Raw genomic sequence first — 13,140 nt, forward strand, 5'->3', positions numbered from 1 at the left:
CCAATTCTGGTACAATGCAGAAGGCATCCGCAGGGAGGGTGAACACCAAAAGGCAAGGACCACCGGGGATCCCACCAATGCATGTGTCTCCCTCTTGCAAAATATACTCAACCCCCTCCGAAGTGCCCCCAAAGTCTTCCGGTGACAGTGTCAGCCTGGAGTCCAGAATCTCATCACCTACATCAGGTCTGGATGTGGTGAAGCTCCCCCTCTGTTGGCCTGTGAACTAAAGAGGCAAGTGATGAGCCAGCCACATGCCCCGCACACAGTGGCGGGACAGGCACGGAGTGATGCCACGTATCCTCCTGGTCAAAAAGAAGGAGAGGAGGGGCACCTGAGTGGCTCGGTCCGTTAAGTGTCTGACTCTGGCTCAGGTCATGATCTTGTGGTTCGTGGGTTCGAGCCTGATTAGGATTCTCTCTCCCTCTCTCTCTGCCCCTCCCCACTTGTGCTCTGTCTCAGTGTCTCTCAAAAATAAACATTTTTTAAAGTTAAAAAAAAAAAAAAAAGAGGGAGAGAAGAGTGCACAGGTAATGCTGGCCCGCGGCAGTTTTGAAATCCAGTTGGGCAACTATGGGAAGTTCCTTGATCAGAACCCACTGCTACTACAGTGGAACCTTGGTCTGCGCGTATAATTCATCGAAAATGCGCTTGTAACACGAAGTACTCGCGTATCAGCGAATTTCAAGAACCACCGGGCTCAGTTGTGATCACGTGACATCCACCATCATGTACACTCGTATTGCAAGACCTCACTCGTTTATCGAGTTAAAATTTATTAGAAATGTTTACTCGTCTTGTGGAACACTCGCAGAACAAGTTACCTTGCAGTCCAAGGTTTTACTGTACTTCCTAGAGGCTTTCTCCATGGTTCTTGGTTCCACGCTGTAGATGCTGGGCTTCTCCCTCAGAATCCTCCTCCCTTTTTCATAAAAGGTGACATGTATTTGCAGCTGAGGGCAGGGGGGGAGGGGGGGTTCAGAACCTGCTGCTTGTCAGGGAACTTTGGTGGCCCAAAGGTCTCTTTCCATTTAGCACAATCTCTGTCCCTTCCAGTCCAAGCTGGCAGTGTTTCTGTTTATATAATAATCTTTATTTTAAAATGTGTGGGTCTTACGTGAATCTCTTCGGAATGCACTGCATTAGACAAAAGTCACGCTCATAGGTCTCTTTGAGATAAGCCCTTCTCTGCCTTGGGATTTTGCGGAGATGATGAGTGAGGAAGTTTGTCTGAGATCGATTAGCATATCCTTAAGTTCTAGTTTATCTGCCTGAAGGATGTTCTAGGCAACGCCTTTGATCTTCCTGAAGTCTAACCAAAGACTTTTATAGTCACACGCTGGCTTCTTCTGTAGACCATGCCTTCCGGAGAGCACTTTCCTTTGCTCAGAAACCATTTCTCAATTTTAGCGTCCTTCACCATCTGGGGAGCTCCCAGGGTCAGCGAAATGCAAGGTGAAGGTCGCCGTCCTCCAGTCTGCCACTTCTGTCCAAGACTTGTGACATCGGCCGCAAGCTTGGGGGTCCGCGAGGCCACCCTCCCTTCAGACCAGCTGCCTACAAATTCAGAGATTCTCACGGACTCCCTCAGTGTCAACAATTTGCTAGAGCTGGCTGTAGAACTTAGGACAGCACTGGACTTAGGTTGATCTTTTAATGATTTTTTTAAGGTTTACTTATTTTGAGAGAGAGAGAGAGAGTGTGTGTGTGAACAAGTGGGTGAGCCAGGGAGGGGCAGGGAGAGAGAGGATCCCAAGCAGGCTCTTTGCTATCAGCTTGGAGCCCAACGTGGGGCTGGATCTCACCAACAGCGAGACCATGACCTGAGCTGAAATCAAGAGTTGGACGCTTAACCAACTGAGCCACCCAGGTGCCCCAGGACGATCGTTTTGTTGGAGCAAAAGAATACTATAGCCAGAGGAAGAGATCCGTAGGGTGGAATCTGAGACTAGGAGTTTCCCAAATGCAGGCCTTTTGTGACCCTGGGGACGTGTTCCCCTCCCGGCACTGGTGTGTGTGGGGGGGGGGGACACACGGAGTAGCCCCACTCCAGGAAGCTCACCCAAGCTGTGGTGTCCGGAGTTTTCACTCTGTCGGTATGGCTGGACTGTTGCCCATGTGGCTGACCTTGATCTCTATCTCTATACACGCTTCCCCTGGAGGTCAGGCTGATCTCACGTGGCCTCAACCCCGCTCATGGCATAGTTGGCCTTTCGGGCACGACCAGCCCCCCGCCCGAGTCATCTTGTTGCCAGAAAGTATCCGGTGTGGCACCAGGGGCTCACCGCCAGGAGCAAAGACACACCTGCCCCCCAGGAAATCCCAAGGAGCCCTGACAGAGGACACACCCCGCTTTGGGGAAAGTTAATTTTTCGCTTCACGGGGAGGTTGAAAATCTTCCAGACTTTCCAGTCCCAGCTCCTGCGTGTTTTAACGTTTCTCTTTTAGCTCTTCTCTCCTCTTGCTTTCACTCCCAAGTGGCAAGAAATCAGGCAGCCATCCCGCACCGTGGCTGGGAATCCCGTAGCTAGATGGCCCGGCTCACGAGTCATGTGTTCTCTGTTCCAGAAAACTGCACGCAACGCCTGGTGTTCAACTTTAGCTGCCACAAAACAAAAACCTCCTTTCCTCAGGCTTCTGGTAACACATCCCTCACCTCCCTTTATGCCCTCACGGGCTGGCTCCTCATGGTTCACGCTTCCACCAACAGTTTGTTCAAGGCGGTCTAGGCTCTGACAGGCTCTTCAGGGCCTTTCCAGCCTGCGCCCACTGCCCTGTGCTAAAGCCACCCCGCCTTTTAGGTTTTTCGTTACGGCGGCAAAACCTTGTCATCTGTTTCTGGATAACAGATTACTACTCTGAAGCTTAAAATAATAAGTGTGTATCACCTCACATCATTTCTGGGGACCGGGGGGTCTGGGAGCCACTTAACTGGGTGGCTTTTGCTTGGCGTCTCGTGCAGGAGAGATGTCACGAGACATCTTGCAGTCGAGACGTCATCCAGGGTTGCCGTCACTTGAAGGCTTGAAAGGGGCGAGAAGATGCGCCTTCGAGATCACTCACGCGCCTGCAGGCAGCAGGCCTCCGTTTCTCACCATGGGGACCTCTCCAGAGGGCATCCCCCAGAGCAAGGGACCAGCAAAAACAGAAGCCACAGTTTCTTCACGAGCCAACACTGGAAGTCACACACCATCATCCCCTCAATATCCTCTTGTTCCCAGATCAACCCTAGTCACTGGAGTAGATTATGCTGGGGCGCAAATACCAAGGGTGGGGATGCTCGAGAGCCATCTTGGTGACTGGTTACCACAGGGTCCTTACACCCATTTTACAGATGAGGAAACTGAAGCTCAGACTTTTCTTTTGAGAGAGAGAGAGAGAGAGAGAGAGAGAGCGTGAGCAGGGGGAGGGGCAGAGAGAGAAGGCGACAGAGGATCCGAAGCAGGCTCTGGGCTGACAGCAGGGAACCCAGTGTGGGGCTCAAACTCATGAACCATGAGATCGTGACCTGAGCTGAAGTCAGACACTTAACCGACCGAGCCACCCGGGTGCCCCTCAGACTCTTGGCTTCAGGTACACAACTCAGATGCGACGGAGCTGGGACTCCAGCCCGGGCCCACCTGAGGCCAAGGCTCTTGCTCTTAACCTCCTCCTGCCTCCCGCAGGATGTCGATGCTCTGGATTTGGAGATGCTGGCCCCCTACATCTCCATGGATGATGACTTCCAGCTCAACTCCAGCGAGCAGCTACCCAGGGCCTTCCGCAGACCTCCAGGCGCTGTCCCCCGGCCCCGCGCTCGGAGCTTCCATGGCCTGTCGCCCCCAACCCCTGAGCCCTCCCTGCTGCCCCGCTGGGGGAGTGACCCCCGGCTGAGCTGCTCCAGCCCTTCCAGAGGGGACCCTTTGGCATCGTCCCCCGTGGCTGGGGCTCGGAAGAGGTGAGCCACAGTAGAGGGACGGTATGAAGGGAGTGAACCCCTGTCTTGTTCCTGCCTTCCTGTTTCAGCCTCACCCTTCATCGTTCCTCCTGCTGACCTCTGCTCCCGCCAGGCCCTCAGTGTCCCCAGCCCATGCCATGCTTGTTCCAACCTCTCTCCTTGCCTAGGCTGTGCCCTCCTTCTGGAATGCCCTCCACTGTTCTCCTTGTTTATCCAAATCCCACCAGGCTGCCAGGGCCCTCTCCTTTGGAACATATTTATATCCGGCCTAGCGACAATTTTTGTCACAGTTAAGAGGACATTGCAACAGTGTCAAAGAAACTGTCTAGAACTAAGTTTCCTAACACCTTTGAGAATCTATTGAAAGCTATGGACTCTTTCCCAAGAACGTTCATACACATACAGATGCACAGTTGTGCATATAACTTCAAAGGGTCCGTGTCCCCCTTCCAGAGACATTAAATTACTAATACTCAAGTTTTTCCACTCTGTGTGGTAGGCATGTGCCCAATTGGTGTCCAGAATGGTCCCTTTACTATCCTTATGAGATTTTGTGGCTACATCTCACTGTTTCCCAAGGCTCTCAGCTTGGTGCTGGATGTATAGTGAGTGCCTAATAAAGACTTATTGAATGAGGGAGGGAGGAAATTAATGAATATGGTAGGTAGGTGGATGGATGGATGGGTGGATGGATGGATGGATGGATGAATGGATGGATGGAAGGATGGAAGGATGGATGGATGGATGGATGGATGGATGGATAAATGGATGAATGGATGTTTGGATGGAAGGATGGATGGATGGATGGATGGATGGATAGATGGATAAATGGATGAAAGGATGTTTGGATGGATGAATGGATGGATGGAAGGATGGATGGATGGATGGATGGATGGATGGATGGATAAATGGATGAATGGATGTTTGGATGGATGGATGGATGGATGGATGGATGGATGGGCGGGTGGGTGGGTGGGTGGGTGGGTGGGTAGGTGGGTGGATGGACGGATGGATGAATGGATGGATGAATGGATGGGTGGGTGGATGGATGGATGGATGGGCGGGTGGGTAGGTGGGTGGATGGATGGATGGATGAATGGATGGATGGATGGATGGATGGATGGGCGGGTGGGTGGGTGGGTGGGTAGGTGGGTGGATGGACGGATGGATGAATGGATGGATGAATGGATGGGTGGGTGGATGGATGGATGGATGGGCGGGTGGGTAGGTGGGTGGATGGATGGATGGATGAATGGATGGATGAATGGATGGAAGGATGGATGGATGAATGGATGGATAAATGGATGAATGGATGTTTGGATGGATGGATGGATGGATGGATGGATGGATGGATGGATAGGCGGGTGGATGGATGGATGGATGAATGGATGGAAGGATAGATGGATGGATGGATAAATGGATGAATGGATGTTTGGATGGAAGGATGGATGGATGGATGGATCAATGGATGGTTGGGTAGATTGATGGGTGGGTACATGATCAGATAGGTGGATGGATGGATGGGTGAGTGTATGAGTAAAGGAATAAACACTTAGGGGAATGAATGAATGCTCATCATCTCCTCACAGTGGTGCCCACACTTGCTCAGGTTTGTTGTATTCTGAGATTCTTACCTGTGTTTCCCCAGGACCCTGGCTCAGAGCTCAGAGGACGAGGCCGAGGGGGTGGAGCTGCTGGGAGTGAAACCCCCCAAACGGTCCCCCAGCCCAGAACCCGAAAACTTCCTGCTGCCTCCCCTCAGCCTGGTATGTTGGGGGATTAATGGGATTCTCTGGCCCTCAGAACCTAGCAGGCTTAAACCTACTGTTTTATGTATGGGGGAGGGGGGAACCAGAGAGGGGCAAGGGCTGGCTGAAGGTCAAATGGAAGGTCAGTCGTCCAGGTGAGGCCATGCAAATTTATCTAAGTTGGTGGTAAGTTCTAAGAAGAAAAATTAAGCAGGGTAAAGGGGAGAAATGACAAAGTTTAGTAGGTGTGGGAACGTCCTACACTCCCATGGGCCTCCCTCCCAGACCTAGAACAGGTCTTGGCCTTGGATTATTAGTGTAGCATTAGGAGGCCAGACACTAACTAGAGTCAGACGGACTTGGGTTCAAGTCCCAGGTCTGGCACCTGATAACTGTGAGACCTTGGGCAGGTACGGTGACCACTCTAAACCTCAGTTTCCTCATCTGGGAAGGGGGGTGGTGACATCCCACAGGGCTACCACGAGAAGCAAATGAAATTAGGTCCTGAGCTGATCCTTAGTGCCTGTCCATAAACAGGATAAAAACAACCAAGCGGAGGCAGCAACCCCCGCCCCCCTTCTTCCCATCTCCCCGCTTCCATCTCGCCTCTGCTGTCCTTTTTCTGCACAATGGCAACCAGGGCACCCTTTCCGAAACCCTGCCCAGGCTGTACCACTTCCACAGAGCCTCCCTCCAGGACCTTCCATGGCTCTCTGATGCCCACAAAAGAGGTCTCTGGCTCCCCACGCTGAGCAGGGCTATTTGAACGCGAGAGGCGCGGTTAATGACCACTCTTGAGATGTGGTTATTATTATTATTATTATTATTATTATTATTATTATTATTGGTGGTGGGATTCACACTCACCCACGAGAGGTCAAGCAACCGCATCGGTCAGAGTCTGGGCAGGAAACGGCGCGCTCAGACGGGGATGTGGAGGAGCGTCTAAAAACAGTACTGGCCAAGGTGTGGGCAGCACATAGGGAATCGGCAGGAGGGGGTGCAGCCCCCGCTGGGGCCAGCAGCGTGGGGGAGCCGGCACCGTCCGCAGTCTGAAGGCACAGGGCGGGCCGCGGTCGCCAGATCCTGGAGAGAGTAGGTCTTGTAAGAGCAGAAACCTTCCACGGAGGGACACCGCCAGCCCGTGACAAGCCAGCAGAGAAGCAGCGAGATCAAATACCGCCCCGCTTCCTCCTCCCTCCTGAGAGCATCTCCCGTTATGTGAGCCCAACAGGAATACCTAGAACAAGGCTGCATGTTGCTGGAATCCACCCGCCCAGGTCGGCCTGCTGGGACACAGAGGAAGGGGCGAACAAGGCTCTGGAGGGACACACAGAGGAGAGCTGTCTAGGACCCTGGCTTAACCCAAAGCCCCATAGCCCACACGTGGCTGCTGAACCCCACAGTGCTCCTAACCGCCACACCATCCTGCCTTCTGGGATGTTCACGATGATGGCGGTGGTGGTGGTGGCAGCTTTGTCTCTGTCCTGCAGAGTTTCCTTCTGACAGGAGGGCCAGCTCCAGGGAGCCAGCAGGATCCCAGCACCCACCTCCTGGAACTGAATGAGCCCCTCCGTGAGTAGCACCCTGGGTATACAGAGGACCTGGGTCCCTTTCTCTCCTAGGACACCCCCCCACCCCCGCCATGGTTGAGAGAGGGGTGGGGCAATCCGGAAGGTGGCAGGGGTGAGGGTGGGGGGCTGTCAGCGCCTGGCTGGGACCTTGGTAGACACAGCCCCTCCCTGCTCTCAGCGGCACCGAGGGGGGAAAGAGAGGCTCCGAGGGGGGCAGGGGCTGGCCAACGCGGCCCGTTGGGGTGGAAGCTGAGCCCAGGCCCAATCTAGATCTCCCGAAGCCTGTGTCTGCTTACACCTCGGGGGCTGTCCTGCCTTGGTCATTCCCAGCTGCGTGGCTTTGGAAAACAGTTTCTGCTTCTGGAGCCTCAGTAGTCCTCCCTCCGTCAAATAGGATCCATTGCAATAGTTCTTACCTGAAGGAGAGGTTTTCAGGATCTCGGGGGGGGGGGGGGCAGCACAGGAAGAGCCTAGCACAAGACCCGAGGAGTACAGCTACTGTCCTCGCCTGCCAGCAAAACCATCAGGAGCCGGAGCTCCACTCAAAACCTCCGTGTAGGGGCACCTGGGTGGCGCAGCGGGTTGAACGTCTGATTCTTGATCTCGGCTCAGGGCATGATCTCACAGGTTGTGAGTTCGAGCCCTGCATCAGGCTCTGCGCTGATGGCGCGTAGCCTGCTTGGGATTCTGTCTCTCCTCTCGGCCCCTCCCCCACACGTGCACGTTCGCTCTCTCTCTCTCTTTCTCTCTCTCCCTCTCTCAAAATAGATAAGTAAACTTAAAAACAAAAACAAAAAAATGTCCAGGCATTAGCTAGGAGATCTTTCCAAAGCACGAATCTGACCCTGACCTCCCTCTGCTCCAAACTCATCCATGGCTCCCTACTGCCCTTCTGAGAAAGACCAAGCTCCTCAACCTTGTACTCCAGCCTCTGTAGGGTCTGCCCGGTGCCTCACAGACCCCACTCGGCCTCACATCCTTGTTTCAGCCACAGTGACTGTCTTTTGGTTCAGTCTGTCCTTCTTACATAGAACACTTATTTATCGAATACACAGTACGTGCCAGACACTGTCCTAGGGGCTGGAGACATGACTGTGTACAAAACAGAAATCCCTGCTGTCATAGGGCTGACATGTTAGCGGGGGAGACGGTCCAGAATGAAGAAACACATATAATTAAGGGCACGAGAGAGGAACAGAGCGCTTCTGGAAAAAATAATGTATGCAAAGGAAAGGGGAACTCTGGGGTGGTAGGATTTTGATTTCAAGTAGTATGATTAAGAGTGGTCTCATTGAGAAGGTGACATGTGTGCAAAGACCTGAAGGAAGTAAGGGAGTGAGCTGTGACAATTTCTGGGGGGATGAGCACTCCAGGCAGAGGGAACAGCAAATTCAAAGGTCCTGAGGTGGGAGTGCATCTGTCTTAGTTGGGGGAAGACAGGGCCAGTAGGGCTGAAGCAGAGAGGAGGGGAGGGAGGTGGGTGGCTGACTGCAGTGGGGACTCTGCATTGTGCTGACTTTGAAGTAATCTTGCTGGAGGAGACAGCCTCAGGGCTTTTGCATATGCTGATCTTTCTGCCTGGCATGCCTTTTCTTCTATTCTTTGCCTATTTATTGCATCCTTCTGATCTCAGATCGAGTATTACCCCTTCCATGAAGCCCTCCCTAACTTCCTAAGCTCATGGCTCATAACACTCATCACAGATCATATTTACATAAGCGTTCACGTCATTATTTGATTTTTGGCTGTCCTCTCCCTGGGGGTGTGCGCTGTGGGAGGTAGGGGCCAGACTTGTCTTGTGGTTGCCATACTCTCTGTGTGGGGCAGGGCAGTGGCTGGGCACAGAGCAGGGCCTCAGTACATATTTGTAAACGAAGAGCTAACATTTACCTGGCGCTCACTCTGTGCCACTCTTTGGGCTAAGCGTGTTGTGTACATGACCCAACTGATCCCTCTCGCTGGAATGTCAGGGCCGGGAGGTTCATCTGTCCTGTTAACTGCTGTGTCCTTGGTGCCTGGCACACACCAGGAGCTCAACAGTATTTTCTGAGTGGGTAAATTCTCACACGTGAGGCAGACAGAAGCATCCCTGTTTTCTAGGTAACAACAATTCACTGGGAGCTTACCAATACTAGTTAGTGCCCAAAGCGCTTCACGTGGATTGATTCATTTACCTTCTCACAACAGCCCCCGGAGAGGAAGTATTGTTAGCCCATTTTACATACGAGGTAGCCAAGGCACAGAGAGGTGACATCACCCACCTTGGGTCACACAGCAAGTAAACAGCAGGGCCTGCATTCCAACTCAGGCAGCATCTGGCTCCAGCCTTTTGTTTTGTTGTTTAATGCTTCTTTATTTTTGAGAGAGAGAAAGCATGAGCAGGGGAGGGCCGGGGGGGGCGGGGTGGACAGAGGATCTGAAGCGGGGTCTATGCTGAGAGCAGAGAGCCTGATGCGGGGCTTGAACTCCCAAACCGTGAGATCATGACCCGATTCGAAGTCGGACATTTAACCAGCTGAGCCACCCAGGTGCCCGTGACTCCAGCCTTCTTAACTACTGCCTTAAACATCCTGGACACTTGAGGTTCAGAGGACAGAACTGGCCCAAGAGTTTGCTATTTGATCCCAGGCATGCCTGCCTCACCACGCATGCTTTTAAATGTCAGGAGGGGAAGAAACGGTTTTGGGTGGGAACCCCCACTGGTTGACCCTTCATCTTTCCCCACAGGCCTGGGTCCCCCGCTGCTCTCTCTCTACCCGGACGAGGACGCCGTGGAGCCCAGGAGCCACTTCCAACCAGCGGCAGGCTTGGCCCAGGCCAACTGAGCCAGCTCTGCGGGCCCTCTTCCCTGCGCCCTTCCACTCCCCAGAAAGGACCTCAGCCACACTCCACGCCGGCAGCCAAAGCACAGGATGGGGGCACCAGGAGAGGGGCTCCCTCTCTCCTTTCAGTGGCCCCCGCCCACCTCGGGCCTACCTCAGCCCTCACCCCTCTGCCCCTCCATGTCTGGGGGGCTTTCTGGGGTGGTCTCAGCTCAGTGACCTCTGGGAGGGGGTCCCTGGCGCCCTCCTCCTCCTTCTCTCAGGACTTCCCTTGCGGTTCTCTATACTGGTTACCTCATCCCTTTCTCCCACTCTCCTGGCTTGATTTTGGGTAATTGGGGTGGGGGAGGTAGGGGCTCGGGTCTGTGTTTCTGGGCTCTGGGGAGTATTGATAACCACAGTCACGTTTCTTTCCATCCATTTTTGTTGTTTTCACAACAGGGTTTTAATCGCTATGAATTGCCTGGGGGCCCATAAGAATGCAGAACTCTGATTCCCACCCCCCCCCCTTCTTCAGGTGTTAATGGGGGGGGGGCCTCTGGGGCAGACCTCACCCCTAGCAACTTCAGATCAACCCCTTAGCCTCCCAAGTGGCCACCCCACTCTGCCTGCCCCTCCCCTGGGAGCTTCTGCTGTCCTCAGTCTCCCCTGGGCACTGGCTTCATTCATGGGCTTCCTATTTCCAGGGGCAGCCTCCAACTTCTACTGCTTCCAGATCGTATGACTTCCAGCTCTCTCCGGTTCTAGGCCACTCCATTCCTGGCCTTCTCCGGTTCTAGACCGCACAGCCCCCCAGACAGAGTCTGGTTTCGAGCTCACATGCTCCAAACCCCTCTGATTCCAGACCTCACGTCGGCCAGCTCTTTCTCGTTCTGGACCTCACAACCTAAACTTTATATTGGTTCTAGTCTTCCTGACCTGTAATACATTTGGTTCCAAATCCAGACTCCTTAAGCTTCTAAATCATGATGCTTCATGATGCCCAGCTCCTTCCTTTTCAACTTTCTACTCAAGACTTGCTTTTCCAATCAAAAAGAAGTAAAACGAGCTTTATGTCTTGATCTTATAACCACGCTAATACTTCCAGACCACACACCAGTTCTCTTTTGCTCTAGACCTCATGACCTCCATCATTCACTGGTTCGAGGCTATAAAACCATCAGACCTTGCGATTTCCAGGACCCTCTGATTCCAGATCTGATGATCTCAGTTTCCCCTGACTCTTGAACTTGGCTTCAAATGTCTTCTGATTCCAGACTTCATCCTATAAATCCTCCTGGTTCTAGACCTCACAATCTCCAATGCCCTCTCTAGATCTTATGACTCCAAATTACCCTAGATCTAGAACTTAGCCTCCAAACATCTTCTAATTCTAGATGTTGCCTTTAAAACATTTCTGGTTCTAGACCCTACAACCCCCAGCTCCTGATTCTAGATCTTGACTCCAAAATCTCTCTGGTTCTAGAACTCGGTCCTCAGACTTCTGAATTCCATTCTGTATAGTCTATAGATTCCTCTGGTTCGTGGCCTCACAGCCTCCTATGATCTCTGATTTCAGATCAAAATTCATTTGGTTCTAGAACTCAGCCTCTAAGTGCCTCTGCTAGTGGACTTCACGCCTAAGCCCCTCCGTTCTTGATCTCATGTCCCTGAAGTTTCCCTCTCCTAGAACCACCACCACTGCCCCACCCCCAGCTCTCCAGAGATGCACTTCCCTTTACTTGACCCCAGGTACCTGGGGGACCTGGGGCTCCCTTACAGTCCAGATTTCCCCAGCCGCACAGACACACGCACAGCCCTATCTGCATATCACGGGTGGGGAGAGAGGCCGGGACTCCTCAGTACTCCGCCACTACCTGTGTATCCCCCTTTGCCCCCCACCCCATTGCTACGACGGTGCTACTCTTGGTCTCCCCCGCAAAAAGGCCTCCCTCTCTCAGCTCAGTTCACCCCCACTTTGGAAGGCACTTCTCTGTTTTGTCCGGGGATGGCCTGTCCAGATTGGTGCTATGGGGGAAGAAGGCTCTGGGCCCTCCTTCCCTCAGGGGGTGACCTGGGCCCTCGGTGGAGGGAACTGGACGGGGTTGGGGGAGGGGAAGGGACTGGTCCAGCCACTCTGGCTCTGAAACCCGCTAGTCTGTACACCAGCATAAAGACTTCGCCTTGGTAGGCACCAGAGCTCTGTGTGTTGACTCATCTGCGGGGTCGCTTCACGGTGCGTGGGTATCCTGGCTGGCTGTGTCACTTTGAGTCCGTGTGACTCTGTGTTCCTGCGTGGGTCCGTAACAGCGCATGTCCGGTGATGTTGTAATTCTATGTACGTGTCTTTGTGACATCATTCTGTGAACTGGTTGCGGGGCGGGGGGTTGGGGGGGGATCGTAATCCCTTCTACCTGTATGTGTTAGCATCGGAGTGAAAGGATTCTGCTTTATGGGTTTCTGGCTACCTGGGGTTTCTGCGTTCCTGAGTGTGGGAGGTTTTGTGGTATTGCAATTTTGCCTGCACGGATGGGACTGTTCTGACACTGTCATTTCGTAGACGGATATCTGCGTGACACAGTGCTCTCTGTACTCGAGCGTATGTGCGTTACATGTGACACAGAGAGATTGCGTGTCTACAGATTCACGTGCAGTTGGGTGTGCCTGTTCTGTCCCGTCTCTGTAGATCACCTCATAACTCCTCTCCCATGTAGGAACCTTTTTTTTTTTAATTTATGTTTTTATTTTATTTTTGAGAGAGAGAGAGAGAGAGACAGAGCATGAGTGGGGGAGGGGCAGAGAGAGCCGGAGACACAGAATCTGAAGCCGGCTCCGGGCTCCGAGCTGTCAGCACAGCGGGGCTCGAACTCACAGACTCAGATCATGACCCGAGCCGAAGTCTGTTGCTTAACCGACTGAGCCACCCAGGCGCCCCGGAATCTTTTTTTTTTTTTTTTTAATCCAATTAACATTTTATTTTTAAGTAATCTCTACGCCCAACCTGGGGCTTGAACTCACAACCCTGAGATTAAGAGTCATGTGCTCTACCAACTGAGCCAGCCAGGCACCTCCCCCCATGA

General features: G+C 53.0%; 1 protein-coding gene across 1 annotated transcript in view; it reads left to right on the forward strand.

Moving 5' to 3' along the window:
* Positions 1-12,259, forward strand: part of HIF3A (hypoxia inducible factor 3 subunit alpha) — a 63,560-nt gene extending 51,301 nt beyond the window's left edge. The window contains exons 13-16 of the mRNA XM_030298040.1: positions 3,666-3,937; positions 5,586-5,703; positions 7,179-7,260; positions 9,987-12,259. Of these exons, the coding sequence (XP_030153900.1) occupies positions 3,666-3,937; positions 5,586-5,703; positions 7,179-7,260; positions 9,987-10,084 (570 nt within the window). The 3' untranslated portion in view covers positions 10,085-12,259. The remainder of the gene's footprint in view (positions 1-3,665; positions 3,938-5,585; positions 5,704-7,178; positions 7,261-9,986) is intronic.
* Positions 12,260-13,140: the final 881 nt, after the last annotated feature.

This window comes from Lynx canadensis, chromosome E2 (genome assembly GCF_007474595.2).
Source record: "Lynx canadensis isolate LIC74 chromosome E2, mLynCan4.pri.v2, whole genome shotgun sequence".
NCBI lineage: Eukaryota > Metazoa > Chordata > Mammalia > Carnivora > Felidae > Lynx > Lynx canadensis.